The sequence below is a fragment of the Eschrichtius robustus genome, chromosome 5 (assembly GCF_028021215.1).
Source record: "Eschrichtius robustus isolate mEscRob2 chromosome 5, mEscRob2.pri, whole genome shotgun sequence".
Classification (NCBI taxonomy): domain Eukaryota; kingdom Metazoa; phylum Chordata; class Mammalia; order Artiodactyla; family Eschrichtiidae; genus Eschrichtius; species Eschrichtius robustus.
In genome coordinates this window covers 35,359,003-35,371,562 of record NC_090828.1, presented here as the reverse complement: position 1 = coordinate 35,371,562, position 12,560 = coordinate 35,359,003, and the positions used below count along the sequence as shown (strand labels likewise).

Below are 12,560 nucleotides of genomic sequence, written 5' to 3'. Positions count from 1 at the left end.
TATCAAACATTTAGAAAAGAGCTAACACCCATCCGTCTCAAACTCTTCCAAAAAATTGCGGAGGAAGGAACACTCCCAAACTCATTCTATGAGACCACCATCACCCTGATACCAAAACCAGACAAAGATACTGTAAAAAAAGAAAATTACAGACCAATATCACTGATGAATATAGATGCAAAAATCCTCAACAAAATACTAGCAAATAGAATCCAGCAACACATTAAAAGGATCATACACCATGATCAAGTGGAATTGATCCCAGGGATGCAAGGATTCTTCAATATACGTAAATCAATTAATGTGATACACCATATTAACAAATTGAAGAATAAAAACCATATGATCATCTCAAAAGATGCAGAAAAAGCTTCTGAGAAAATATAACACACATTTATGATAAAAACTCTCCAGAGTGTGGGCATAGAGGGAAGCTACCTCAACATAATAAAGGCCATATACGACAAACCCACAGCAAACATCATTTTCAATGGTGAAAAACTGAAAGCATTTCCTCTAAGATCAGGAACAAGACAAGGATGTCCACTCTCACCACTATTATTCAACATAGATTTGGAAGTCCTACCCATGGCAATCAGAGAAGAAAAAGAAATAAAAGGATTACAAATTGGAAAAGAAGAAGTAAAACCGTCACTGTTTGCAGATGACATGATACTATACATAGAGAATCCTAAAGATGCCACCTTAACTACTAGAGCTAATCAATGAATTTGGTAAAGTTGCAGGATACAAAATTAATGCACAGAAATCTCTTGCATTCCTATACACTAATGATGAAAAATCTGAAAGAGAAATTAAGGAAACACTCCCATTTACCATTGCAACAGAAAGAATAAAATACCTAGGAATAAACCTACCTATGGAGACAAAAGACCTGTATGCAGAAAACTATAAGACACTGATGAAAGAAATCAAAGATGACACAAACAGAGGGAGAGATATACCATGTTCTTGGATTGGAAGAATCAATATTGTGGAAATGACTATACTACCCGAAGCAATCTACAGATTCAAGGCAATCCCTATCAAATTACCAATGGCATTTTTTACAGAACTAGAACAAAAATCTTAAAATTTGTATGGAGACACAAAAGACCCCGAATAGCCAAAGCGGTCTTGAGGGAAAAAAACGGAGCTGGAGGAATCAGACTCCGTGACTTCAGACTATACTACAAAGCTACAGTCATCAAGGCAATATGGTACTGGCACAAAAACAGAAATATAGATCAATGGAACAGGATAGAAAGCCCAGAGATAAACCCACGCACCTATGGTCAACTCATCTATGACAAAGGAGGCAAAGATATACAGTGGAGAAAAGACAGTCTCTTCAATAAGTGGTGCTGGGAAAACTGGACAGCTACATGTAAAAGAATGCAATTAGAACACTCCCTAACACCATACACAAAAATAAACTCAAAATGGATTTGAGACCTAAATGTAAGACTGGACACTATAAAACTCTTAGAGGAAAACATAGGAAGAACACTCTTTGACATAAATCACAGCAAGATCTTTTTTGATCCACCTCCTAGAGTAATGGAAATAAAAACAAAAATAAACAAATGGGACCTAGTGAAACTTAAAAGCTTTTGCACAGCAAAGGAAACTACAAACAAGATGAAAAGACAACCCTCAGAATGGGAGAAAGTATTTGCAAACGAATCAACGAACAAAGGATTAATCTCCAAAATATATAAACAGCTCGTGCAGCTCAATATTAAAAAAACAAACAACCCAATCCAAAAATGGCAGAAGACCTAAATAGACATTTCTCCAGAGAAGACATACAGATGGCCAAGAAGCACCTGAAAAGCTGCTCAACATCACTAATTATTAGAGAAATGAAAATCAAAACTACAATAAGGGTATCACCTCACACCAGTTAGAATGGGCATCATCAGAAAATCTACAGACAACAAATGCTGGAGAGGGTGTGGAGAAAAGGGAACCCTCTTGCACTGTTGGTGGGAATGTAAATTGATACAGCTACTATGGAGAACAGTATGGAGGTTCCTTAAAAAACTAAAAATAGAATTGCCAATATGATCCAGCAATCCCACTACTGAGCATATACCCAGAGAAAACCATACTTCAAAAAGACACATGCACCCCAATGTTCATTGCAGCACTATTTACAATAGCTAGGTCATGGAAGCAACCTAAATGCCCATCGACAGACGAATGGATAAAGAAGATGTGGTACATATATATAATAGAATATTACTCAGCTATAAAAAGGAACGAAATTGGGTCATTTGTTGAGACGTGGATGGATCTAGAGACTGTCATACGGAGTGAAGTAAGTCAGAAAGAGAAAAACAAATATCATATATTAACGCATATATGTGGAACCTAGAAAAATGGTACAGATGAACTGGGGTGCAGGGCAGAAATTGAGACACAGATGTAGAGAACAAACGTATGGACACCAAGGGGGTAAAGCGGCGGGGGGGTGGAGGTGGTGGTGTGATGAATTGGGCGATTGGGATTGACACGTATTCACTGATGTGTATAAAATTGATGACTAATAAGAACCTGCTGTATAAAAAAAAATTTGTTTTGCCAATAAATAAATAAATAAATTCTTTTTCAACTTCAAAAAAAAAAGCACTTCCTGTCAAAAACAGAAAACTATTCTATTTTTTTAACTTAAGTTTGAGTTAGATTTACGTATTCCTAGCCTTTTGAGAGAACACCCACTTTTTGTAAATTATTGTCATCAAGCTGGCCAATAATGTTATTACCCCTCTGCTAATGCCTGACACACAGTAGGTACTCAGTAAATACAAGGAAGAGAGAGCAGCTATGAAAGAATGACCCCTAGTATTTCTCTAATACCCCTAGAAAATTCTGGACTCTAAGTGGCTCGTGCAAAATAATCCAGTACGTCAATTCTAGAGAAGGTGGGAAGAGAGCAGCAGCTAAAGTTCCGACCCTGGTGCAGACTGCCTGGATTCACATTGGGCCTCACCACCTGCTGGCTGTGTAAACGCGTTTCTAAACATCTCAATACCTCCGTTTCTCCACGGGTAAATGGGACAAATAACCATACCTACCTCGAAGGATTGTTACAAGGATTGAATAAGTTAATCTTTGCAAAGCACTTGGAGTAATGCCTGGTACTTTGTAGGGAGACAGTAACCACAGAGTAATGTGAGTGGAGACACTTTATAAATTTATACGGGGAAGCTTTATAGAGAGAGAAATGTAAGTATATATGAAGTAATAATTAGTAAGGGGATTAGCTACTAAAGAAAACAGGAATACAGGTACTGGGATGGCTATTACTAGAGCTTGAGGCAGAGGAAAGAACAAGTTTGGGAGAACTCCCTGCCCCCACCCACCCCTGCCCCCAAGGCTGAGACTCTGACCTTGTGAGGGAGGGTGTCCCTGTGGCCCCAGTAGAGGCCAAGAAGCCCCCTGAAGTACTGGCAAGGGAGAAGCCCCGCCCCCCAGGGCACTGGAGAACCGAGGAGCTTTCCCCGGAGGAGCTGGCCGACTCACCAGGGGGCCACCTGCAGGGGTGCCACGGAACCCACTGGGAATACTGCTGGGGCGCCAGCAAAACTTGCCAGGAAGCTTCCTGCAGGAGTGTTGTTGAATTATCTGGGGAGCCAGCCAGGAGACCCACGGGACGGGGAGCTGCTGCTGCTGAAACTTGGGCCCGCTGGGGTTCCCACACCCCAGCCGAGCACTCGCTGCGGGAGCAAGACCACAGGGACACTCACGGAACCAGGAAAAAGCCCCCTCCTGCTGCAGTGTCCCTCCAGTGACAAAGCCAGCTGGCTAAAGGGAAGTGCTTAGGGGGTCCAGCTCCAGGATCACAGCAGGGCAGTGAAGAGTAGATTTGGAACCAAGAGGCAAAGAGTTGATACCTGGCATACCCTTAGAACAGTATTTGATAAATAAGTCATAGTTATGAGGCACACAAATGCTCTAAGTCCTGGCTAGCTCATCTCTGGGAGGAATGTCAAGCTCCTATAAGAAGGGGCCTAAAATAGTGCTTAAAGGCCTGGACTCGAGGAAGATGACATACACGTGAATCCTGCCCTTGCCTCGTACTAGATGCAAGGCAGCTTACCAAACCCCTCTGTGCTTCAGTTTCTCCATCTGAAAAATGGGGATAATAATAATATACCTACATTATAGGGTTGCTGTATTAAATAAGTTAACATATAAAGGGCTTAGAAGGGTACATCTTAGTTTTTATTAGATAGTTGCTTGGTTAGAACAGCAAACAAAAATGTTTCTAATATTACACCAAAACCAGAAATGTAAGTGAGAGCTAACAGGATCGAATTCTTTAATTGGCAGGCCTGAGACATCCTTCCTTTAGTACCATCCTCCCCCTCAATTCCCAGGGTTCCACTCCTGCCTGTGATTGACAGCTCTAATGTTCTCTTACTCATCCACACCCCCCAGTTAGGAGAAATAGTTACCAGTATTTTGCTCAGGTTAAGTCACCCAGCTAGTACAATGGTTCTCAACTGGGGGTAATCGATTTTGTGTCCACCCACAACCTCAGGAGACATTTGGAAAAGTCTGGAGACATTTTGATTGTCACAACTGGGGCAGTGATGTTGCTCAGTATCCTACAGTGCACAGTACAGTCGTCCTCAGTAAAGAATTACCCAGTCCAAACTGCCAATAGTGTCACAGTTGAAAAACCCTGATCTGGAGGTTCCAGGGGCTTTGGAGAAAGAAAACAGAAACAGGGGGTGAGCAGAGACATTGTGCCTTGTTCCTCCAGCTACGCTGGGTTCCTGGTTGGTTCAGCCTATGTCATCAAATCCAGACTGTCTGGCCCACAGCTGGAGTCTAAATGTACAATTTCTGATGTCCTTGGGCTATTCATGTCATCTACATAGAAGCTGGGTTCCCACATCTTCCAAACCAAGAAATTAGGGCATAAGTTCTTGAAAGAGCTGCTATTGAAGCAGAATGTCCAAATTTTTAAGAAATCTTGGCAGAAGGAAGCAATATTTGTCTTTTTCCAACTTTAGCCAACCTTTCCAACTTTTTCCAATCTCTTTCTTTCCATAAAGTGCTGTTTAAAACAAGTTTCTCTTCTAAGCTTCAGGCCCTCAGATTCATTCCTGTAGCTGAGCACAATTTTACTAAGGTAATGAAGGTTTTAGGGTAAAAGAAAGGAAAGTATGAGAAGCACCATTATAAAATGAAAAGTTGCTAAATAAACGAGTAGGACAGAATATTGATTGACAGTTACTGTAAAATTCTGTTTGTCTCAGCCACAGCTTACATCAGGAAGTGTCTAGCCAGCAAATATGAAATGTGTATGGGCTGTCTGAGGCAACACATGTGAACAAAGAAAAATTAGCTTTTCTGTAACAATATAAACCATGTGTAGCTCATGAGGCTGACAGGACTATAAGTGAAAACGGTTCTTTGGCTGCTCCACCAACCAAATTCCGTGGATATGAAATTCTGAAAACAGCTGGAAACCAATCTTTTTTTCTGTTAGTTATTCATGATGTTTCCTTTTCTGGCTGTACTACATGCTTGAAATCCTGCATTTGATTTCATCTGAGTGAAAACTGCAGCCCTCGACAGAGAATCACTCATCCACTCCTCACTGGCTGAGGAATTCAGCAACTTGTTGACAGTTTCCAAGGGAGAGTTTCAGCATATGGGAAAATGACAGTATTTTCCATAATTAAAAAGTTCCTGGTTAACTTAGGAATACACATATGTAAATCATTTAAAAATATTTTTCATTTGCTATAGTAAAAGCTCTTTCCCTTCATTTTATTAAGTTCATATTTTCTACTTAGTTTCTAACCAACATCCTACCAAACGTAGATTAAAGCTGTTCAAAGGGATTGCAGGTATAAATAAGGCAATCCTTTATAAGGCACCTCATATTCATATAAATGTTAGCATTTTTCCCTTTACTGAACAATTTACTACCACAAATTTTTGTGCACATTCAAAATGCTATTTAAATAAAAATTCTTCTATGAACAATTTCTCAGGGAAAGCCAAATATGCTTGTACATTAATTCCTTCTTTAGAAATCAAAGTATAGTTGATAATAAGTACACTGTATTTAACCATAGATTGGGAAGTGAATCAACAGTTTTTTCAATGTTAGCACTCGCTTAGGAAGCAATAGGATTCAGTCTGTGAATGAAAAAGAAATTGCATCAGCAAGTCTAGCAGGGGCAGTAAAGCAGGAGGAGAGGGGCCAGACTGCTTTTTTCCTTTCTCAGAAGTCAGGCAGTATCTGTCTGACCTCTCTGGGGTCTCATGAGCCATGTCTCTGAATTACTTTAAACAACTTGACAAGTTATATAACTGTTACGGTCATTACTAACGGTAATTGTGGTCATTAGCAACAATCACCAAATTAAGGGATTTCCGCCAGCATCTCCTTTGTTCTGACAGGATAAATTTTGCAAGGTCGGAAATCAGTTTCTGCGCCCCCGAAGACCGCTACCAGATACAGTTTATAAAATAATTGGGGGAGGGGGCGTTGCCCTGTCAGCAATTTACTGGAGGCCTACTGTGTACCAGGCATTGCAAGTACAGAGGTGGCAGAGTTGCTCTCTAGTAGAAGACAGACATGTGATCTAATACCATAATATCTTCCTGTTCAAAAACTTTAAATATTAAACAAATCCACAATTTGACATCTACTTCCTCCCTCTGGCTTTTCCTTTGATCAGTGCTGCTGTGGCATTCTCTGAAATTAGATTACATGGCTAAAATGTGTGTGTGGAGGGGCGGTCATTACTGTACAGCCTTTACATTACTGAACCTCATTTTCTCGATCTCTAAAGGACTGGAAAAGACTACCTTCATTATGTTGTTCTGAAACTAAAAAGCAAACTGAACACAGTGAAATAAAATATATGAAAATACTTCATAAACTAACATAAAGCAATATTGAAACAAAAACTTATTATTTAAAAATACAAATGAAACAAATCCTTCAGTAGATTCCTACTGCCAGCCTTAGCCTCTCCACCTTATAATTAACCAGTTTTAACCAGGGCAAACCAGTTTTCAACACAGATTGCCTGGAAGGGCATAGTCAATTATCTTTTTTTATATGAGCAATACCTAAATACTCTACTCACCATTCAGAATTTCTGTTGCGTCCTCTGATCCAACAACTGCACAAACCTACTTTTCCAAAGTAATGACACTGAATCACTGTTTATAAAGCATGCTTTCCTTTAAAAAAATTTTTATTTTCCAGGAAGGCCAATGGGTTATGATGAGTTACCAACTCTTAATGTTCACAGAGTCTGGTATTAGGAAAAATGTGTCTTCATGCGAAATGAACCTAATCCCCAGGGAACCACACCCAAATAAAGTAATGTTCAAGTTACTGGAGCATTCTGAAATTGATTTTGACTCCTGATACCCATAAGGGATGGTTTGTCCCTTTCCACCTCAGCTGAACCATGGCCCAATAGTTATTCCAAAAACCCTCCTCTTATAAAGGCCAAATGTGCTCAACAGACGTCCCTTAAACTACTTGATGCAAAGAAATGCAGGCTGTTGACTGAATCAACCATGATTAACCTTCAACATGTTTCCTTTCCAGACAAATGTTTATTATGTGTAAAATACACATTAGTATAAAATTTTCTTACATGAATCAGCAATTCAAAATGTTGTAGATCAAGCAATGCCAATAATATCCTAAATGGAAGTTCTCAAACTCACTATGGTCTTTAATTTTCAGAAGACCTGGATTCTATGTAACAGTATTTTTCAAGGTGACTGAATATCTTATATATTCCCCAGGGGAATATCATTCATGAATCTTTAGTTTTAAATATTCACTTTTTCTAGCCAAATAAACCACTTATTTAAAAAAGGCTGCTGGTATTTGGATAGCTATCCAAAATTGGTTTAACGATTTCATACGTTAACTAGACAAGAAAGCAATTTTGTGAGCAGAAATAGATAACCTATATAAACGAACAAGCTTTCAAACTGCTAAAGGGCTCCAAGGCTTAAAAATAAGTACAGTCACAGAAAAATGTCACTTTTTACGGAAAGGTTTTTTTTATTTTGTAAAAAGTAATGTTTTGAGTATATTTACTTTACTCTTTTAAACCAGTACAATGATAAGCACTGAGTAAAAAGTACCCTGCTTTATGAACTTATTTTTAACACACTGACGGCATACTGCTCACTGAAGACAGAAATATGTGATCCAATTATAAAACATAACATGTACGTGTAAACACATACAACTGAATAGTTGTGAAAAAATAGATTAATCAAAATACTCTGTTTTAAAATATTAAATTCAAGTTATGTGGAAATTTTATGCATAAAAAATCATATTGTATAATCAGAATAACTCTTTAATGGTCATTTCTGAAAAAAAATATTAACTTTAGTTAAAAAGTTAATACATTTCTCTTCAAAGTACTTTCAAAACTTCACTACTCAAATGAAAAATAAAATATTTTAACAATTCATTCCATGACATGTTATATAGTTCTTATTCCAAGAAATCTTCTGGCAAGGTATAAATAAATCTGTTAACGGAAAAGAGTAAGAAAAGCCAATCTAGGAAAGAAAATTGTTCCATTAAGTGAGAGTCAAAGTGTGATCTCAAATTACTGTCTTTTTTTTCCCCCTCCCCATCATTTCTTTTCATGCTACCTTTTGAGACTGAGAGTGCCCTGCAGGGAGTTCACCTTGATCTACATTTCTCTCAAATCTCCCCCCATCTGGGACATAGCACAGGGAAGCACTAATATCACCCTCTCTATTTCACCAGACTGAAAGCTAAGCCCAAACCTCACTCCTACCCCTGGGCTGCTGTGAGTAACAGTAAATAAGTGCCTAAAATCTATAATTATTTCAGCAACAAAGTGGACTTGCTAGGGATGATTTTGCTCTACTGTTTTGCCTTAATACCAATTAAACATTAAAAAAAAAAAAGCCCACACACATTAAAAAACCTGAAATTAAAACCGTCCCTAGACAAATAATTTAAACGTTGGGAAAATGAGAAGTAAATATAGGCCCAACCACTTACAGTCTCCCTCCTCCATTCCTACTTCACACAATTCACCCTAAATAGAAAGAAACAAGCTTTCATCCCGACTGCATCGGGAAAGAGTGCCGCTTACTTGTATTAAACTGGCTGTAAGCTCGGAGAGGCAAATGGGACACCCTGAGGCCCCATTTCCATCAATCCGTCTGGCCCTGCCCGTTCTCAGTCCTCGCGCCCAGGGCGCTGGGGGCGTCGGGGGTCGGCTCTGGGGACCCCGCCGGCCTGGCCACGGGGCAGGCGGGGGGGGAAGGCCCCGCAGCGCACAAGGGAGTCCGCTTCAGTTTTATCACTCGGTGCGGGGTGGCCTTTTTGTCGGAGAGCAGAACCTTAGCTGGAGGTGGGTGCGTGGCCCCGTTCTCAGCACCCCCGGTCCCGTGGGCAGCCTGGGGATGCCCGGGCAGCCCTGTGCCCACCGGGGACGGGGCTTTCGACGGTGCAGAGCGCTGAGCTGCCCTTCCTCCTGCAGCCGGGTTCACGGATGCCCGGGACCAGGGCTGCGGGGCACTGGCCGGAGGCACCCTGACGGAAGCCGAGTTCTTGACTTTAATTTGGGTGCTGGTGGAAGGCCCCAAAAATCGGACTGGCTTAGGACCAGTCTTACAGTTCACGCCTTCTTCTTCCTCTTCATTGGGCGCTATCAGTCGCCTGTAAATAGAGAAGCAGGTTCTTGTCAACCAGCTGGTCCTGTAAACCAGCATCTACAGGTTTAGTAACTAATGAAAACGTCTCCAAAGTTTACCTTCAGGGTGAATAAAAAGGTTTTCGTCAAGAATTTGAGCCAAGAGGTATCAACCTACCTCATCTCTCATCTCCCACCAAGGTCAATAAGTAAATTAGCAAGTTTACAAAAGATTGTTTCAACTGGAATACACTCTTTCAAACTCACACATAATGTTAATACCAGCAAGTTAAAATTTGGAGCGTTACACTGGAATTACACAACACATTACTCAGTTCTCACAAATTCTGATGTGATCCAGAGGACAACCAGGAGTATCCCAAGTTGTTTTTCCCAGAATAGCAGTTTCAAGATATTTACTGAGGAAAAAAGGGTTTCACAAATAAACTTGAGAAATGCTACTGCATATTTTATTCTCCTCCTAAAGCTTTAAACTCTATATTAACAAATTAAAGATTCTATAGTAAAGACACCTGTTTAGCTTTGTTGAATCCATATTTCCCAATCATTCTGTAATGCACCCTTTGGCACCCAGTAAAATTAGCATGCTATGGAACACATTTTGGGAACTGCTAGAATAGTCGAACTCATGGTACAGTTAGATGTTTTTTGAATTCGAGAAGTATTGGACAAACCTTCAAAGATTCCTCAGCTGAGTTGCCATTCACTATAAAAAGCCTGAAGTGGGAACACTGTTTTACCTTATTTAATTTATTTTTAATTCATTTTGTTTAAACTAAAACAAACAAACAAAAAACAGTTCACCCATTTCTCCCACTGACCGCCCCCCCCCCCCCACCACCTCTGGCAACTACCAATCAGTTCCCTGTTTTTTTGCTTTGGATTTTGTTTGTTTGTTGTTTGTTTGTTTTTAAGATTCCACATAAAAGCTCATATGGTATTTGTCTTCCTCTGTCTGACTTACTTCACTTAGCATAATATCCTCAAGGTCCATTTGTTGCAAATATATATATATATATATACACACACACACACATACCACAATTTCTTTATACCATCATCCATCAATGGACACTTAGGTTGTTTTTATATCTTGGCTATTGTAAATAATGCTTCAATGAACATGGGGGTACATATATCTTTATGAGTTAGTGTTTTTGCTTTCTTTGGATAGACACCCAGAAGTAGAATTGCTGGATCATATGTTAGTCCTACTTAGAATTTTTTGAAGAACTTTCATATTGTTTTCCATAGTGGCTGCACCAATTTACATTCCCACTAACAGTGCACAACGGTTCCTTTTTTTCCACATCCTTGCCAACATTTATTTCCTGTCTTTTTGATGACAGCCATTCTAACAAGCATGAGGTGATATCTCATTGTGGTTTTGATTTGCATTTCCCTGATGATTAATGATGTTGAGCATCTTTTCATGTACCCATTGGTCATCTATATGTCTTCTTTGGAAAAATGTTTATTCATATCTTCTGTCCATTTTTGAATCAGATTGTTTGTTTTTCTGCTATTGAGCTGTATGAGTTCTTTATATATTTTGGATATTAGCCCCTTATCAGATATATGATTTGCAAATATTTTCTACCATCCAGTAGTTTGCCTTTTCATTTTGTTGATGGTTTCCTTTGCTGTGCAGAAGCTTTTTTAGTTTGATGTAGCCCCACTTGTTTATTTTTGCTTCTGTTGTTTTTCATGTCAGATTAAAAGATCATCACTAAGACCTATGTCAAGGAGCTTACCACCTATTTTTTCTTCTAGGAGTTTTATGGTTTACATTCAAGTCTTTAATCCATTTTGAGTTAATTTTTGTGTAGTATGGTGTAAGATAGTGGTCCAGTTTCATTCTTTTGCATGTGGATATCCAATTTTCCCAACACTGTTTATTGAAGACACCTTTCCCCATTGTATATTTTTGGCTCCTTTGTTGTAAATCAGTTGGCCTATATGTATGGGTTTATTTCTGGTCTCTCTCTTCTGTTCCACTGATCTGTGTGTCTGTTTTTATGCCAATACCATACCATTTAAATTACTATAGCTTTGTAATATAGTTTGAAATCAGGGAGCATGATGCCTTCAGCTTTGTTCTTCTTTCTCAAGATTGCTTTGGCTATTTAGGGTCTTTTGTGGTTCCACACATATTTTAGGATTGTTCGTCCTACTTCTGTGAACAATGTCATTGGAATTTTGATAGGGATCACACTGAGTCTGTATATTGCTTTGGGTAATACAGGCATTTTAATAATATTAATTCTTCCAATTCATGAATAGGAACTATCTTTCCATTTATTTGTGTCTTCTTCAATTGCTTTCATTAACGACTTACAGTTTTCAACATACAGGTTTTTTATTATCTCCTTGGTTAAATTTATTCCTAGGCATTTTATTCTTTTTGATGCAACCATAAACTGGATTTCCTTAATTTCTCTTTCTGATAGTTCATTATTAGCATATAGAAATGCAACAGATTTTTGTGTATTGATTTTGTTTATTAGTTCTAACAGTTTTTTGATGGAGTATTTAGGGTTTTCTATATATAATATCATGTCATCTGCAAATAGTGACAGTTTTACTTCTTCCTTTCCAATATGGATATTTTTAATTTATTTTTCTTGCCTAATTGCTCTGGCTGGGACTTCCAATACTATGTTTAGTAAAAGTAGTGAGAGTGGGGGTCCTTATCTTGTTCCTGATCTTAGAGGAAATGCTTTGAGCTTCTCACCACTGAGTATGTTTGCTGTAGGCTTGTCATATAAGGCTTTATTATGTTGAGGTACATCCTCACTATACCTGCTCTGTTGAGAATTTTTATCATAAATGGATGCTGAATTTTGTCAA

At 38.9% G+C, this 12,560-nt stretch overlaps 1 protein-coding gene across 5 annotated transcripts in view; it reads right to left on the bottom strand.

The window, feature by feature from the left end:
* Positions 1-8,438: 8,438 nt before the first annotated feature.
* KCTD18 (potassium channel tetramerization domain containing 18) overlaps positions 8,439-12,560 on the bottom strand; it is a 28,898-nt gene continuing 24,776 nt past the window's right edge. For 3 of the 5 annotated variants that reach the window (XM_068543837.1, XM_068543839.1, XM_068543840.1), the window contains one exon: positions 8,445-9,715. In XM_068543837.1, coding sequence (XP_068399938.1) covers positions 9,208-9,715 — 508 coding nt within the window. In that variant the 3' untranslated portion in view covers positions 8,445-9,207. Of the gene's footprint in view, positions 9,716-12,560 lie in introns of all 5 variants that reach the window. The other 2 variants (XM_068543841.1, XM_068543836.1) reach the window with 2 other exon arrangements.